This window comes from Sesamum indicum, linkage group LG6, assembly GCF_000512975.1.
Source record: "Sesamum indicum cultivar Zhongzhi No. 13 linkage group LG6, S_indicum_v1.0, whole genome shotgun sequence".
NCBI classification, from domain to species: Eukaryota; Viridiplantae; Streptophyta; class Magnoliopsida; order Lamiales; family Pedaliaceae; genus Sesamum; species Sesamum indicum.
The window spans coordinates 6,363,849-6,380,827 of NC_026150.1; the positions used below are offsets into that span (position 1 = coordinate 6,363,849).

At 35.2% G+C, this 16,979-nt stretch overlaps 2 protein-coding genes across 3 annotated transcripts; one reads left to right on the forward strand and one right to left on the reverse strand.

The window, feature by feature from the left end:
- LOC105163889 (pentatricopeptide repeat-containing protein At4g01400, mitochondrial) lies at window positions 999–4,529 on the forward strand. Of its 2 annotated transcripts, XM_011082407.2 has the most exons (4): window positions 999–1,274; window positions 2,350–2,397; window positions 2,570–2,629; window positions 2,732–4,529. In XM_011082407.2, exon 4 carries the CDS (start codon window positions 2,818–2,820, stop codon window positions 4,198–4,200), a length of 1,383 nt encoding a protein of 460 aa, XP_011080709.1. In that variant the 5' UTR covers window positions 999–1,274; window positions 2,350–2,397; window positions 2,570–2,629; window positions 2,732–2,817; the 3' UTR covers window positions 4,201–4,529. The 2 variants fall into 2 exon arrangements, with proteins under 2 accessions (XP_011080709.1, XP_011080711.1); XM_011082409.2 differs by lacking the exon at window positions 2,350–2,397.
- Window positions 9,067–9,967, reverse strand: LOC105163989. Its single transcript, XM_011082526.2, has one exon. The coding sequence runs from the start codon at window positions 9,837–9,839 to the stop codon at window positions 9,360–9,362; it is 480 nt and encodes a 159-aa protein (XP_011080828.1). The 5' UTR covers window positions 9,840–9,967; the 3' UTR covers window positions 9,067–9,359.

The window sequence follows — 16,979 nt, forward strand, 5'->3', positions numbered from 1 at the left end:
TCGAGCTCATATATGGGTGTTCACCAGCTCATTAGATCATATCCGACGGTATGATTTAAAATCACATGGCCTGATTCAATGATACACCGTCTTGAATGATTACTCTTATGTTTCAAGTACGATATCTCAACATCCGTATATCCAATAAATCTAAAATTTTACCAAATGTATTTTTTTGTAAGTTTTATCGTATCTAACGGTCAGATCTGAATTTTGATAGCCCGATTAACACATGTTTTTCAACAATGTAAGATGATAGTTATATCAATGTTATACTAACATATATAAATATATAAATTTTGCAAATTGTTAACATATATTAATTTCAACTATATCTATGTAAAAATTTGATGATTCGATTTCATTATTTAAAATAATAATAATAATAATAATAATAATAATAATAATAATAATGTTGAATAATTTTAATTATTATTTTATTATATATATAATGAGATTAAAAAATTTAATCAATAATTAAGATATCTTAAAATCTGGGTACTTGATTCATACGAAATATAAATATATACAAGACTATGTCCATTAGATCATATCAGACGGTATGATTTAAAATCACATGGCCTGATTCAACGATACACCGTCTTGAATGATTACTCTTATGCTTCGAGTACGATATCTCGACATCCGTATATCCAATAAGTTTAAAACTTTACCAAATGTATTTTTTTGTAAGTTTTATCATATATAACAGTCTGATCTGAATTTTGATGGCTCGATTAACCCATGCTGTTCAATAATGTAAGATGATAATTATATCAATATTACTAACATTTATAAATATATAAATTTTGTAAATTGTGAACATATATTAATTTCAACTATATCTATGTAAAATTTTTATAATTTGATCTCATCATTTAAAATAATAATAATAATAATAATAATATAATTATAATGATAATAATAATATAATAATAATAATAATAATAGTAGTAGTAGTAATACAAAAAGTCAAAATCAAAAACCCATCACTTTCTCTCTCTTGTTCTCCCGTTTCTTCTTCCTCTTTTCTTTCTCTGTCTGTTTCTTCTCCATTCTTTCTCCTCTCTCAATTCTTCCCCAAATCCATCTCCCTAACCCCAAACTCACGGCAACAAAGACGGCAGGTCGGCAACGAGGACGGCGACGAGTACGGCTTCCATCTTTCTCCTCTCATTTCTTCCCCAAACCCATCTCTTAGAACCCTAGCCCCAAACTCACGGCAACAAGGACGGTAAGTCGGCAACGAGGACGGCGACGAGTATGGCTTCCAGGTAATCTTTATTTCTCTGTTGCATTTTACTTATTCTTCTTTTTCTTGGATTTGGGTGTGTTTTTAGCGCATCTTGTTTAATTCTTTTTCTTGAATTTGGGTGTGTTTTCAGTGAACATGATTTGTTTAATTCTTGTTGTTGTTGTTTGCTTTTTTAAGAGTTGTAATGTTGTATAGAAGACCATTATCGATTAGCAAAATTTCTGAAAAATTTTGTATGTAATGTTGTAAAATTCCTCTCCTTCCCACCTCCATTCTGCTGCAATCTGGAACAAATTCGCGAGCTCGAGCTCGAGCTCGACAGCTCAAGCTCGAACTCGACTAATCGAGCTCGAAAATACTGCATCGACCTCGAGCTCGAGTTCGGAATCACAGAGTCGAGCTCGAGCTCCAGCTCGACAAAAATGGTCGAGCTCGACTCGAGCTCGACTCGTTGCCAGCCCTAATTTAATATTGATTTTTGACATAGAAACCACCACTGGGGTTCTTGCTATTCAGGTGGGTTCTTGCGGTTCAGGTTAGTTTCCTCATTTTCTCTCTTATTTATCTCTAAATATGTGTCTTGAATCATATATATGTATATGTATATATAAGAGATCGTGCAGGTGTATGTATTTTTAGAGTGTAAGAATTTTGGTGTAGACATAGTGCAAGTGAGAATTTGGGTGTATTTGCAAACAATATGAGAATTTGTATGTGTATTAATATATATATATATATATATATATATATGAAGAGATAGTGCAGGTGTATGCCTTGTGTAGTTGCAAAGAGTAGGCTTTGTATTTTAATTCTTTTGTATATTTTATTGAGCAAGAGAACGACCCACTGTGTTAATGTTAATTTCTCACTAATAAAACCATGGCAATGTTGTGAATTGAAATTTAGTTAAGAATCTCTCAGATGCTTACTCTTCAAAATTAGTAAAAATGCATAACATAGGGGTGTGCGTTGCAGAGAATGACCATGGAATTTAGAATGTATTTATTATGATTTTGGAAACTAAGGTGTTTATATTTTATTAAAATCTCTTGCACTTTATTTTGTATTTAAACTCTATTTTTATTTGTGCTTAGCTTTGCAAGTGAACCTGGGCTATATGAATTATTCCAAGAGGTGGCAAGGTACTAGATCTTAGATACGCAAGTATTGCAGTACTTCATTAAAATCTTTGTTTGATTGGTCTCCGTAGTAATTTACTTAGAATTGAAGTGCTTTATGTTCACGAGGATGTGCATGTCCCATGCGTTGGTACCTTTGTTTGATTCAATTTTGTTCTAATTTACTTTGAATCAGGGCAGAGTATGTGAAGTACTAAACAGAGAATCACGTGTACCTGATGGGGTCAATGAACAGGTGAATTCTTGATTTTAGTAGTTGGAATGTACCTTTTACTTAATTAATTAGTGAATGATTTTTGATGCAGTAATATTGATTAAATAGCTGTACTTTGTGCAGTTCTCATCTTGCCATGCCCTTTAGCAGAGAGGGAAATAGGAAAAAACATTTCGACCTATACTTTTACATCAAGCAGTTGTAGAGAAATGCACCTGTCAGCTCTCCGCTCTTCATTGTCATCAAAAGTTCGAAAGATTTCCTTTTCATACTGTTCAGCACCCCTTAATCATTACAAAGAACAAGATGACAGATGGAGACTAAAGGACCAAGAACTGAAGGAGAATAAAGAACCTTTGGTTGGCTCTCGAGCTCGAATCCATAAGTTGATAGCTTCACAGTCAGACCCACTCCTTGCTAAGGAAATTTTCGACTTAGCTTGCCGTCAGCCCAATTTTCAGCATTCCTATGCAACCTACCACTCCCTTATCCTCAAACTTGGCCGCTCTCATCACTTTTCTCTCATGCATGCCGTCCTCTCTAGCCTCAAATTCCATAACTACTCCATTTCCCCATCTCTCTTCACTCACATCATTGAAATCTATGGTGATGCAAACTTGCCAGAGAAAGTTCTCAAAACCTTCTATACAATCCTTGAATTCAACATCAAGCCCCTTACAAAACACCTCAATTGCATTCTCGAAATCCTTGTTGCTAACCGTAACTTCGTCCAGCCTGCATTTGATCTCTTTAGGTCTGCCCATAAATATGGAGTCTCCCCCAACACCAAGTCCTACAACATTATGATGCGAGCTTTTTGTCTAAATGACGACTTAAGCATCGCATACACTTTGTTTAATCAAATGTTTAAGCGTGATGTGCCTCCAGATGTGGAGTCGTATAGGATTCTAATGCAAGGATTGTGCAGGAAGAGTCAGGTGAATAAAGCTGTTGATTTGCTGGAGGATATGTTGAACAAAGGGTTTGTACCAGACACTTTAAGCTATACTACTCTTTTGAATAGCTTGTGTAGGAAAAAGAAGCTTAAGGAAGCGTATAAGCTTCTTTGTCGGATGAAAGTAAAGGGATGCAATCCTGACATTCTCCATTATAATACTGTCATCTCAGGATACTGTAAGGTTGGCCGTGCTGCTGATGCTTGTAAAGTACTAGATGACATGCCTTCAAATGGGTGCTTGCCAAATTTGTTGTCATATCAGAGCATAGTTGGGGGCTTATGCAATCAGGGTATGTACACCGAAGCAAAGAGTTATTTTAAGGTGATGATGTCAAAGGGGTTTTGTCCACATTTTTCGGTTGTTCATCTACTAGTTAAGGGCTTTTGTAAAATCGGGAAAGCGGAGGATGCTTGTGAAGTGTTGTTTGAGTTGTTGAGGCATGGGAATAGTCCACATGCTGACACTTGGGCTGAAATTTTACCTAGTATATGTGAGGCAGACAACACAACAGGAGATGTCCTACAACAGGTTATTAAGGTGGAGATAACGCCAAACACTAGAATAGTGGATCTCGGTGCTGGCTTGGAGGATTACTTGATCAAGAAGATAAAAGCTAGATCAAGAACAAGTTGATTTTTCATGCAAAATTGCTGTTCTGATTGAATTTCAATGTATTATCCTTAATCAAGCCTGGTTTTTGGCACTGTTAGGGATGTATGATAGAGCTGCAGATTCTTCAGCTACCCGTTATTTTTATGGATAGTTAAATTTAATAGCATAAACAGAATACTAAAGGTGTACAGCAGACTTCACATAGCTTGGAGTATTCTGAATGTCGAAAAGACAATCAAGATTAATGGATCCATTTCAGTTGTAATGAAACGTCCATTTTGCTAAAGCATGTGTTGTGGAATTTGCATGCCAGCGGGTGTGTTTAAGTTTCCACCGTGGCTATTTGTCGATGAGTGGTTTGATCATCTCCATGGTTGGTTTACATGCCCACTCCCTTGATTCTAATGGCCCTGGTATCATCTTTGTGGTAGAAAGGGTAGTGCTCCAACAGATGGCAAGGGAAGTTCTCATCAGTGTGACTTTGGGTAAATACTTTTCTGTTATATTTCGAGAAGATTTCTTGAGGATTTTTTGTTGATCTTAAAATCATGTTTAGATGTGTGAATCGGTTGATTTGACATTTTTCCCTTCTAAAATAGGTATAGTCTATTTGTTTCCAAAGGTGAGATATAGAGGTTTTTCTCAAAATAAGTGTAGCCTTTGAACATAGAGCTGAAAATTTGTAGTAGCACTTCAAAATAGATTTTCTTCTCTAGATGTTTGCAGAAAATATTTCTTGAATATATCAGACCAGACAAGGAAAATATTTTCGCTTAGAATCAATCTGAACTTAGTTTCGAATGAATGTTTTCGTCTAACAAATAAATTTCTCTATTAGTTAAAATTTCATCTAATTTGATGAAATTAACAAAAACATCGATAAAAATTCATATTTGCCCCGATTGACATGTATTTTTAGTTTATTGTAGGTTAAATAATTTTTTTGGGATAAAAAATTACCCTTATTTATCTTAATATTAATGCAAGTAAGGAAATATATATTCAGCGTTATAAGGGTAGTTTAGTTAGAAAAAAATTGTTTGACTTGCAACAAGCTAATAATAAATCAATCGGAGGTAAAAATATAATTTCATTAAGTCCTTTGTTCAATATTGTCAAATTCAATGAATTAGACCTATTTTTTAAATAAAAATAAATTTTAGAGGTACTAAATATAAATTTTCAAATTACAATAAATTTTGTGTAATTACATCAAACGAGGATATCGAAAAAGTGATGATTGCTCAGGAAGTTTGCTGGCAAAAGTCTGACAATAGGTCGACTTTTGTAGGAAGGATATGGTCGAAAAAATGGGTGAACTTTGTAGCATTGCTAGGGGCTCTTAACTGCATTCTTAATCCAAGCATGGGGATGATAGTTAAAGCATAATTGAGGAACGTTTTATGATAATATTTCAAAGGAGAGGCACGAAGGATGAGCCACGATGGAGAGCCCAAGGAACAAAGAGGCTAGGGTGTTAATTGGTTTGAATACTTTTATTTAGTATAGGACCAGGATTGACTATAGATCCACTGTGGGTTCAATGGATCGCATAGGTTTTGAGATTGTGATCATTCAATAGAGGTATGCTAGACCTTTATTTTGCATGCGATACGCTTTTTGATTGAGTGCTTCTTAAATATTGGTATTTGAGCATACAAAACTTAATTGTGTGATAACGCCTCAGTCAGAATTCAGAATATTAACTTTCAATTGATTATGCCAAGCCAATAATAGACCCTTAACGGAATGAAGACAAGTTTCATCTACAACAACGTAGTGGGGAAGCTAATTTCATCCAGACGTGGTCTCACGAGTCATGACATGTTTGGAATGAAATAAAGTGTCGCTATTGTTGTGAGTAAAGTGAATACCCTCTTGTTTCTCTATCTCATGAATCGTGTTGGGTAAAAGTAGGGCATGGAAAATTTTGTTTGTGGATATCAGGCCTACAGGAAATGGTTTTCCAAAACCCATTTGAGAATGTAGGCTTTCCTAGAAATAGTGATAAGGTTCATGACTGAAGTTCAAATCTTTAACTTAAATTTAGTATTACAATCATTTGCTAAATTTTATGCTTTACATTTTAATGTAGATAATGTCTAAGAACCCTTTGATTGTTATATTGGAGATGAACAAATTTAATGGAACAAATTATTATGATTGACTACGTAGTTTTGAGGATAGTCCTCTACTATGAGAATCAAAGGTGCATCTCGGGTGAGCCGTTTCAACGGACCTTGCCGACTGAGCCTACATTAGAAGCGTGTATAACATCAAAGAAATGGCAGGCAGACCAACGCAAAGTCCAAAGCGTCCTACTTGCTTCAATGTTTAATAATATACAAACCTATTATAATAGGCTAGACAATATCACCTCAATTCCAGCATAAATAGGCTTATGCAATACTAGATAGGCATATTAGATATGCCACCACTAAAAAACTCTTTAGGACCAAGATGACTAAATGGTCCTCTGTGCAAGAGCATAGGATCAAGATGCTATTCCTAGTGGAGAAGCTCAAAAACCTTAGCTGAGCTTGACAATGACACATACATAAACGTGATCCTTCAATGAGTTAATTATCCGATGACTTGTGTATTATTAACTTCAATATGAACAAGCTTGAGAAGTCCATCAATGAGTTAATTAATATGCTGGTCCAATACGAGGCAACAACCAAAAAATTTGCACCATCAATGTTGGTAAGGAGGCCTCGACCTCGAAAGCAAAATGAAAAAGGGTCGAACGCTAGAAGAGAAAGAAGGGGAAAGTAAAGGTGAAGATTATCATTGCAACTTCGAGCGCTAAGAACGCTCTCGCTGTCCCAATGGAGATGGGCAAGGAAAAAATGAAGGTTGGTTCACAGTAGCAGTCGAAGGCAAATGATATATGCGCTCATTGTTGAGAGGAAAGGCATCAGAAGAGAGATTGCCCCAAACTTCCCTCAAAGTAAGATATGTTTGTTATTGAGGTTGACATGATTACTAACTCTGTTTCTGAGATGTTAGATATCGATTAGTGCTCACATCTGCAATGATTTTGTAGGTGCTAGAAGAAAGAAGCTGAAGACTAAGTAAGGTGAGGTGGTCCGAATGCTTAATGATGGCAAGGTCGTTGCTGCTAAAGTTGTAAGATTTGTTCGCTTAGTCCTTAGTGATCATGTAGGACTAGAGTTAAAAGAGTGTAATTTTGTACCTAACATGATAAAAAAAAAAGTACGGTTTTCATTCTATTGTTAGACAATGCTTGATTTGAATTTTTTATTAATAAAAATTATTTTTATTTGATGAAAAATGGATCTTCTCATCTTCTAGGTAAATTAAATAATGACTCTATATCGTATAAAGCTCTGATTGGATCATGACTGCTCAATATAGATAGTCTCAATCGCATAAATCTGGCATGCAAGCCAGGTCACATCTTTCAAGACAGAATCAGGAGGTTGGTCGAAATAGATAATATAACCTATCGGCCTACCCAATCCTGTTTTAAAGAAAAAATGACCTAAAATTTCTTTATTGGATAAATTACGCTTGCCAATGGTCTGTTAAATTTGACCAATTCAAACATACATAGCCACTAAATATTCAAACCAGAGGTAAATTTTCTTACTTCATAATCTTTACCCAACGCCCCTGTAATATTTAAAATTCAATTTATATGTACTAAGAATGAACTAATTAAGAAAACTAATTCAATCTAATATTATCAATCAAGCAGACCCACATAAAAAGTGATGGAATTTGAATCAAAATTTTACCACTCGACAAAACCTAACTAGCTAACATCATTCAAAATAATCTTGAAAACGCTACTAAAAATCATTTCTGCACCTTCAAATAATTGATTCAATTGACAAAATAACCCCATCATCAAACTGTTTCCATCCAAAATTACTATATATATATATAAAAGAATATATTAAATGAGTAATGGATCTTATGCATGTACAATAATGCGTAATTAAACAGCTATCGACGCCGACTATATGTGAATTTATGATTGATTGAAGATGATGAGTGACAGCTAAAACCCGATTATTCTCCCGTGCAACAAGGCAACAACTTATTTAAATATTTTGATCCATTAGGTGCACCATATACATTGCTCTTAGATTCAAACCCACAACTATTAATCAACACTTCTCTATAAATTAAATGCTATTATATCATTTGTCCCCTATTCAACCAGCTGACAACTCTTCACCAATACGTACTTCAATTTTTTGTTTTTTTTTGAAAAAAAATGTATATATATTTTGTATTATGCATTGGTTCATGAATAATATTATATAAAATATATGTGTTTCTAATATTATTCTATTGCTCATAATGTGCATTATGTTTATCTTGTGGTTATAAGCGACAAATGTTGAAGTTCACATGTGGATGGTGGTAATGCATTAATACAATTCATTTATATTAGTAAAATTCATCATCGTAACTCTATTGATCTATATACTACCCTATTAATTAAGATTTAAGAAAAAAAATTTGCATTTTTTGTCTTATAATTTTGGTGGAGCTGATACTATTGGTCCGTTATAATTTTTTAATTTTGTAATTAATGACAATAATTTATAAAAGAAATAGCGTATTTCATCAATTTTTTGCTCGAAAAAAAGAGGGCCGTCACGTGCCAAGCATGTGTCTTTTTCAATGATATTGGCATTTTTCGATAGAAGTTGGATCAAATCTGCTGCTTTTTTTCTTTTTAAATTACTGCCCTCAATTGCGAAATTGAAATCGGAGCAGATCAAAAGTGTCACCCCATTTTAATTTACAAAACAAAAATACCTTTTATTCATATTGATCATACACATGTACTTAATTAAAATTAAAAGGCAATGATCATTCAAGTCAAGTAAATGGAAAACCACTTAATTAAAAGACGTTGGAGTTTTACTCGAGAAAGAGGAAAAAATATTTTCCTTATGTTACATATACACCTCATCTTTGTACATCCGAAGTCGAATTTCATGAGGCAAAAACCAGGTGATTACTGACCTCTTTCTAAAAGTGAGAGAGAGAGAGAGAAACTTAATACCAAAAAAAGATTAAAAGGGATAGGATTTTAATTATATATGCACAATTTAGAAGTCCAAAGAAGAAGAAAACCCCAAGAAATGGGAGAAAAAATTGTTTAAAAATAATAATATATTTGTAAAATTTTGTGACTAGTCCTCAGCAATGCTCTCAAGAGTCGGCCTCCACAGTCCGCCGGTGCTTTTGCTCCTTTCCCGCCGCCGGGAAGACGACTTTTTCTCCGAAGACTTGCTGCTGATGACCACCTCCGGCAACTTTTCCTCCGGCGGGTGGCTGCTGACCACCTCCGGCGGCGACGACTTTTTCTTGGAGGAGCTGAACTTCTTCAGGATTTTACTGCTCTTCTCAGCGGGCAAAGAAGAGGCGGGTATCAAGAAGTAAATGGAGCCCCGTTTGAGCTCGGATTCCGGGGACAGGATCAGAATCCGGCGGGTCATGCCTTGGGAGCATGGCTGTGTGAGAACGTGATTCGGGTTGTTCTTGAGGACCTCGCCGGCGGTGACCCGACCCGTTATTTCTTCTACGCTCCCGTTTAAATGTACTATTCGGATCAAGTCTAGCGCTCCGCATGGAAGAACACATGCCAAACAACACCTTAAGCTGTTGCCCATTTGATTGAATTGAATTTGCCTCAAAAAATGTGAAGAGAATGATGGATTAGTTAAACTGAGCTACCCCTCTGACTCTCTCTCTCTTGATCTCCTTCTCTCTCTACTTATTTCATATGTAAGAGAGTTTTGAACTGATTGTAGGCTGCAGTTTATATAGAATTAAGGATCATGATCATGAAGTTCAATAATTAATCAGGCTTAATGATTGATTATATTTATCTAATTACTTACTTCCAATGTAAATTCCTAAAATGCCCTTGTGTTTGTGTTCATACATCCATGTTTGTAATTTTTTTGGATAATTACACTCCCACCCTGAGATTTGGTGTAATTACACATAAACTCCCTATATTTTGATAATTACATCTAGCACCCCAAATGTTTGCTTCCATCCAACAAATAAGTCACTCGTTAGTCAAAATTCATTAAATTTGTTATATTAGCACAGAAAACTAAATAAAAGTTATATTTACCCTTAATTAACTTAAAACTGACTTATTACAGGTCAAACAATTTTTTTTACTAAAATTACCTTTATAACAATGAAATATCCTCACATCCATTACGCATGAATACATATGAAGGTAATTTGATCATAAAAAGATTTATTTAACCTACTATAAGTGAGTAATAAGTCAATTTGGAGTAAATATATATTTTTTCCGACTTTTTTTGCTAACACCAGCAAATTCGATGAATTTTGACTAATAAAGGTACTTATTTGTTAGACGGAAGCAAATCTCAGGAGTGCTAGATGTAATTTTTCAAACTACATGGGTCCAAATGTAATTACACCAAACTTCAGAAGATGGGAGATTAATTATCCTTATTTTTTTTCTTTTCGTAATTCTTTTATTAATCACCAAATTACCCAAGATACAAACCTCTAATTATGTTCAGGTCGTACCGACCCACTTGATTTCGAGTATGTAATCATCCGATTACTTTTAAATCAATAATTCACGTGAAATCCTATAATCTGGGACAAAGTTTAATTTTGAAAATGATACAAAACGCTCCATAATTCTTTTATGAATCAGAAAATGCGACAAGCTACAAACCTCTTATGTTGAGGTCGAACCAATCCGACCTAATTTTAAAATATGTTCGGACTTATGATAACTACCTGATCATCTTCGGATCAATAGTTCGCGTAAATTTCTTAGTTGAGGATGTATGATTCATTAGAATCAATTTATCAAATAATTCAAATCAATGAATATATTCAAACGAGACAAAAAAAAATTATTAATAAATCGTGAAACCAAACTTACAATTTTTTAATTATGAAACCTCAATCTTATGAATCAAGCTATGCCTCGTTAACCATCATTGGTTGTAATTCAAGATCTTGTTTTCATTCTTTATTTGACATGAATGTGTAAATGACCACCTCATCCTCGACCTCTTGTTGGTTAGGGCTTATGGATTTTGCCAATATTTTGACATCACTGCACAAAAATATGATATTAAAAATAAAATATTAAGTGATAATTCTAAAATTATAATTATTAAATAAAAAATAATTTTAATTTTATCAAAATATATTTATCAGTGTGATATCATGAAATTGTCTGTCTAGACGAATAAACAATACTTTTATAATGATAACACAAATATAATAATAATAATTATATTTGGTGTTGTTGCAATTTTATTATACCCGTGTCACGTAATAATGTGAAAATACATTTTTTTTCTCTAATAAAATTCTTATCATATAATTAATGACAATTTTAATGTAGTTATTTATTTTTTATTTTCAATTCTTTTATTTATAGTGTGTATATTGCTTGTAAGTCTAACATGGGCGCTAGGTAACTAGTTGAAGAAATTTGAAATTAAGATAACGTACTTAGATTTTAAGTTTGGCAACTGGATAAATATTGGTTGTGTCATGTTTAACTTTTTGATTGTTCCTTGTTAATTACTTACCCATGCCCTGAAGATTCAGTTTCTTGATTCTGTTCTTAATGTTTGAAGCTAGGTCACATTTATTATCTTTTTCTTTTCTTTTTTTTTTAAATTAATAATCAATATAACTAATCAATCGATCATCAATATCAAATATATATATAAGTACAATTAGAGTAGCCCAACAACTACTATTAAAATCGACTAATATCAACACATTGATGAAACTCAAACACATGACTCTTTGAGACTTGTTGGTCTGCTCTCTATGGAGAGCAAGTCTCTTCCAGTCCAACTATACTTTTAGGAAATAGATCGAAAGAAAAGAAATTTATATTATCCTCTGAACAAAGAAAACAAAGAAGCGAGTGTTAAAGAGTATAAATTGACTTTTATAGTCCTTCATACGAAATCAAAGATACTAATATCTTAACAGCATGCCGAGTAAGGTCAACTCCAGTTGAGCTGGGCATTGGGGCCTTGGATGCGCTAGCGATTGGCACATAAGGGAGTGGTTGCTCGGATTTTTCGTCTTGGTATGCACCTCGCTTTCATGATATCTACATTATTCAACTGTGCCTTGGAGCCACGGTCAAAGCATGCCCACCAGCGTGCTTCTTTCACGATATGCTCTAGTCCTGGATGTCTTTCAGTGGCCTTCTAGCCTTATAATAGAAGAAGTCGTGTCCCTTCTGGACATCCGCAAGGGCTTCAACTTCGCTAATGAAACTAAGTCCCATTTACAAGTCAAGTTGAATTTTAAACTAATCAATATTTGAGTTTCGTTGTATAATAAAGCAAATTACATTTTGCAGTTGGACCTAATAACTTCTGAATACTTATAGCCTTATTCAAAGCTCTTCGGAAATCGACAAAAAGGAAAGAATTAATGACTTAAGTTTTGCTTGAAGTATTAGCAAGCACATAGACATTGTTGTCATGAACCCACATTTATATCTATAAAATTGGTTAACAAGTGAAATATCATATTATAAAATGTTTCAATTCCTCTCAATTTATGTGGGATGCAGAATTTGTAACATTCTCAACTCCCCTCCTCATACTGTGTGGTTACCCATAGAGTTTTGGCTCTACTACCTATTTTTCATAGGCTCACGTTGATCCCTAAAAATTTGATTGCTGAAGACAAATGACAACCCCATTATATAAATATTTCTAGAGCCTATTTCCTAAACAATGTATGATGAGAAGCTTGTACCATTTGCCATATTGCACACTAAAGAGGAACTCAGTCATGATGGACAAAAACAAAGTCAACTTTTCGACCATGCATGTTTTGTTCCATTTCATGAAACATATGTCCCATGACACATAGGTAGCAATAGTGGCAAATTATAACAACATAGATTATAATTATTTGAATATTAAAAAGTATATGAATGAAAAGTAAAAGTATGTGCAATATACTTTAGCAATTATTTCTCTTTATGTGAGAAACTAACATCATACTTTTCTACAGTTTAATATTAATGATATTTTATGAAAAGTTATACGCATATAAATGTTTAGATCGATGGACATATTTAATTTTGTTGCATTCAGTCACTGCACGACGGGGAAAATAACAATTTTACTTCTTAAAATATTTGATAATTTTAATTATGTACGAATTATTTTATAATTGTCTTATAATTTCAAAAATTTCATATATTAAAAAAATTGCTAAAATCTACTCAAATGATCGAAATAGTACACATATATGAACGCGATCAATTTTATCAAATGCACTTTATATATAGCTGGTCAAAATTCACCCCCACAAAATACAGAAAGAAGGATTGGTCTTTTGTATTATACTATAGACACCGTCTTTATAATTAATCAACAATCACAAAAAATTAATATTTAATTATATAAAAATTAACAAACATATCAGTTTGTAGAGTTATAACCCTCAAATATTTTGACAAGAATTCTACGCCATAAATCATTAGGGCACAACATTAATTTGATGAGGCTAAAAATTAATTAAAGTCAGCACAAATGCAGGCGACGGAAATTGAGAAAAATTAACTATTGGTCATTGATAATGGTCCATGATTGGGGGCTAGAATTCCCAAATTTTGCTCTTTTTAAATCTGCATAGTTCCAAAGCTTTCCAGCTGTTCTTGATCCAAACCCTAATTTTCTAATAAAGATTGCTTGTAACTCTTTCTTCTTTTCCCCTTTTGGAATTATAATAAAATTGCACATGTCAATGTATTCTTTAATGAAGTGATTCGAGTGCTGCTATTATATATATAGTCATCGCCAACCAAGTAACTTTTTAAACTATGGCTACATTCATCCCTCTCTCACTCCCAACTATCTTCTTTGTTCCTATAAGTAATATTCTCTGTTTGGCAACGCGAATCGTGGGCTTGCCACGCAGAATCTGACAGTTTCTTGTGTTTGTATTTATATTATAAATACATGCAATAGTATTAAAAGGTTGTAATTAATAATAACAGTGCTGCTACAGCTTTTAAATGGTTAATTGCATTTTACCCATTGTAAGAATACTAATAGGTACGAGATTTGGACGAAAAGAGAGAGAAATGACAACACATTAATTGTTGTAATTGACATGTTAATGTGTTGCGAGACCACTATAGAAGCCGAAATTTGAAGAGAAGAAGCCATAGTTGCAGAGAACAAGATTGATTTCTGATTATGAACTCATGAGTTGCTGTACAGCTTCATCTCTGCTTTTTTAAATCACAGAGATGATGAGTGAAACTAATTAACCACTGTTTAAGAGATCTGCTAACTACTTTCTAACTAATGCTACCTAACAAAAGTGTTAATCTATTAATAAGAAGTGCTAAAAGGGGAACAACTACTAATTACATGGGAATAAATCGCTATTTCACTTATAGAGTAGAAAACGTAAAAGGGATGTCGTGTTGGAGAAAATGCGCGTCTTCTTTCTATGCAAGGTTCAGAAGCAGCTGGAGCTGAAACAAAGTGATCTTCAGCAAGAATTCCTTCATCCCCCCTCAAGTTGGCGCATGAGAAAGCAGGTCCAACTTGGAGAACAGATGAGTGAAGGGAACAGGAGGCGAAGACTTAATGAAGAGGTTGGCGATTTGATCAGAGCGGGGAATGTGTTGAGGGCGAATAAAACCGTGCTTGAAGTGATCGCGGACGAGATGGCAATCGATGTCGAGGTGTTTCATGCGCTCGTGAAAGACAAGATTTCAGTGATGTGGATGGCGGCTTTATTGTCATAGTGGAAAGGAATGGGATCTGCAACAGGGATGGGAGAAGTCGCGAAGCAGGTAGCTGATCCAAAGTAGCTCACATACGGTCGATCCCATGCTGCGATATTCGGCTTCGGCGGATGAACGCGATACAGTGGCTTATTTCTTGGTTTTCTAGGAGACTAAGGAACCACCAAGGAAGATGCAGTAACCGGTGATAGAGCGACGAGAATCAAGCAAGAGGCACAATCCGAGTCTGTGGAGGCTGAGAGAGACAGTGTGTTTCCAGAGGGGAAGAACAGACCCAAATTGGAAGTCCCTTTGAAATAACGAACGAGGTGAAGAGCAGCAGCCATATGGGGTTCACGAGGATGTTGAAGAAATTGACTCAACTGCTGCACCACAAAAGAGATGTCAGAACGAGAAAAACCCAAATAAAGGAGGCGGCCAATCAATCTTCTGTAGCGATCAGGAGCAGCAATTAAAGTGCCAGAGGAGGCATCAAATTTGATTCCAGGAGGAAGAGGTGTGGCAGTAGGAGTCGCCTCAATATAGACAATCACGAACAATGTCTAATAGATACTTCTGTTGGGAGACGTAAGCGCCATGAGAAAAGCGTCCCAGCTCCAAGCTAAGGAAATACTTGGCGTGCCCCAAGTCCTTAATCGTGAAAAGTTTATCAAGGTAAAGTTTAACATCAATTATAGCTTCTAAAGATTTACCTGTGAGAACACTTCATCGACGTAGACAAGTAGTTCGAGAAAATCTGTATCAGTGCGGAGGATGAACAAAGCCATAACGCTGCAGCTGAGTGGAGAACTCAATGTTCCATTGGCGGGAGGCCTGTTTCAATCCGTAGAACGGGCATTGCAATTTGCATACGAGGCCATCGTGAGCTTTAGACTAGCCAGCAGGAAACACCATATAAACCTCCTCGTCAAGATGCCCGTGGAGGAACGGGTTGCTAACGTCGAGCTACAAAAGAGGCCAAGAGAAAGCAGAGGCAACAACAATGAAAATATGCACTGTGATGGTCTTGGTTACTTGAGAAAAACTATCGAAGTAATCAACACCTTCAATTTAGTCGTATCCTTTTTCAACAAGGCGCGCCTTGTATCTATCAATGGATCCGTCAGGCTTCAACTTAACTTTGTAAACCCAACGACAGCCGATGGCCTTTTTTTCGTTGCGACAGAGGAGTAAGATCCCACGTGTGATTTTTGTACAAAGCATTAAGTTCTTCTTTCATGGCTAGCCTCTAGCATTTATGTTTATTGGCCTCCAAAAATAACTGTGGCTCCTGTGAAGCATCAACCAGTGACAAAAACGACATATATGCAGGGCTAAAAACAAGTGAGTTACATAGATGGGAAGTAGAAGAGGAGTGATTGCAGATATAGCCCTGAAGCCAACTAGGAGGTGTAATGGTTCGCTGAGATCTACGCAATGTAGAAGATGAAGGAATGCAAGGGGGATCTACAGAGAGTGGTCGAGTAGGAGGAGCATTGGCAGAAGCTGGAAGTGATGAATCAGGTGTAGGGACAGGAAGATAGGATGGACATTCTAGTTAGTTACCAGAGAAGGGAAAACAATGTTCATAAAATTCAACATCACGGGAAACTGACACTGTTTTAGTGTCGAGGTGATACACTTTATACCCTTTATGTAGTTGGTTGTAGCCAAGGAACAAATATTTTGATGCTCGTGGAGCTAATTTGTCTTTGTGTTGAGAGGTGTCGGTCGTAAAGCACAAGCAACCGAAGGTCTTAATATGAGTGAGTATAGGAGGCTTACAGTAGAGGACTTCGTAAGGGGATTTCCATTCTAAGATGGAAAAAGGAACATGATTGATAAGGCAGGATGCAGTGAGGATGCATTCTCCCTAGAATTTCTTTGGAAGAGAAGCTTGGTGTAGGAGCGATCGAGCGACATTGAGTAAGTGTCTATGTTTGCGCTCGGCTACACCATTTTGCTGAGGTGTATAGGTGCAAGAACGTTGATGAAGTATGCCTAAAGAAGAAAA

What these genes read in the sequence shown, in the direction of transcription:
- LOC105163889 (XM_011082407.2), top strand. Translation starts at nt 2,818, where the DNA reads ATGCACCTGTCAGCTCTCCGCTCTTCATTGTCATCAAAAGTTCGAAAG.
- LOC105163989 (XM_011082526.2), bottom strand. Translation starts at nt 9,839, where the DNA reads ATGGGCAACAGCTTAAGGTGTTGTTTGGCATGTGTTCTTCCATGCGGA.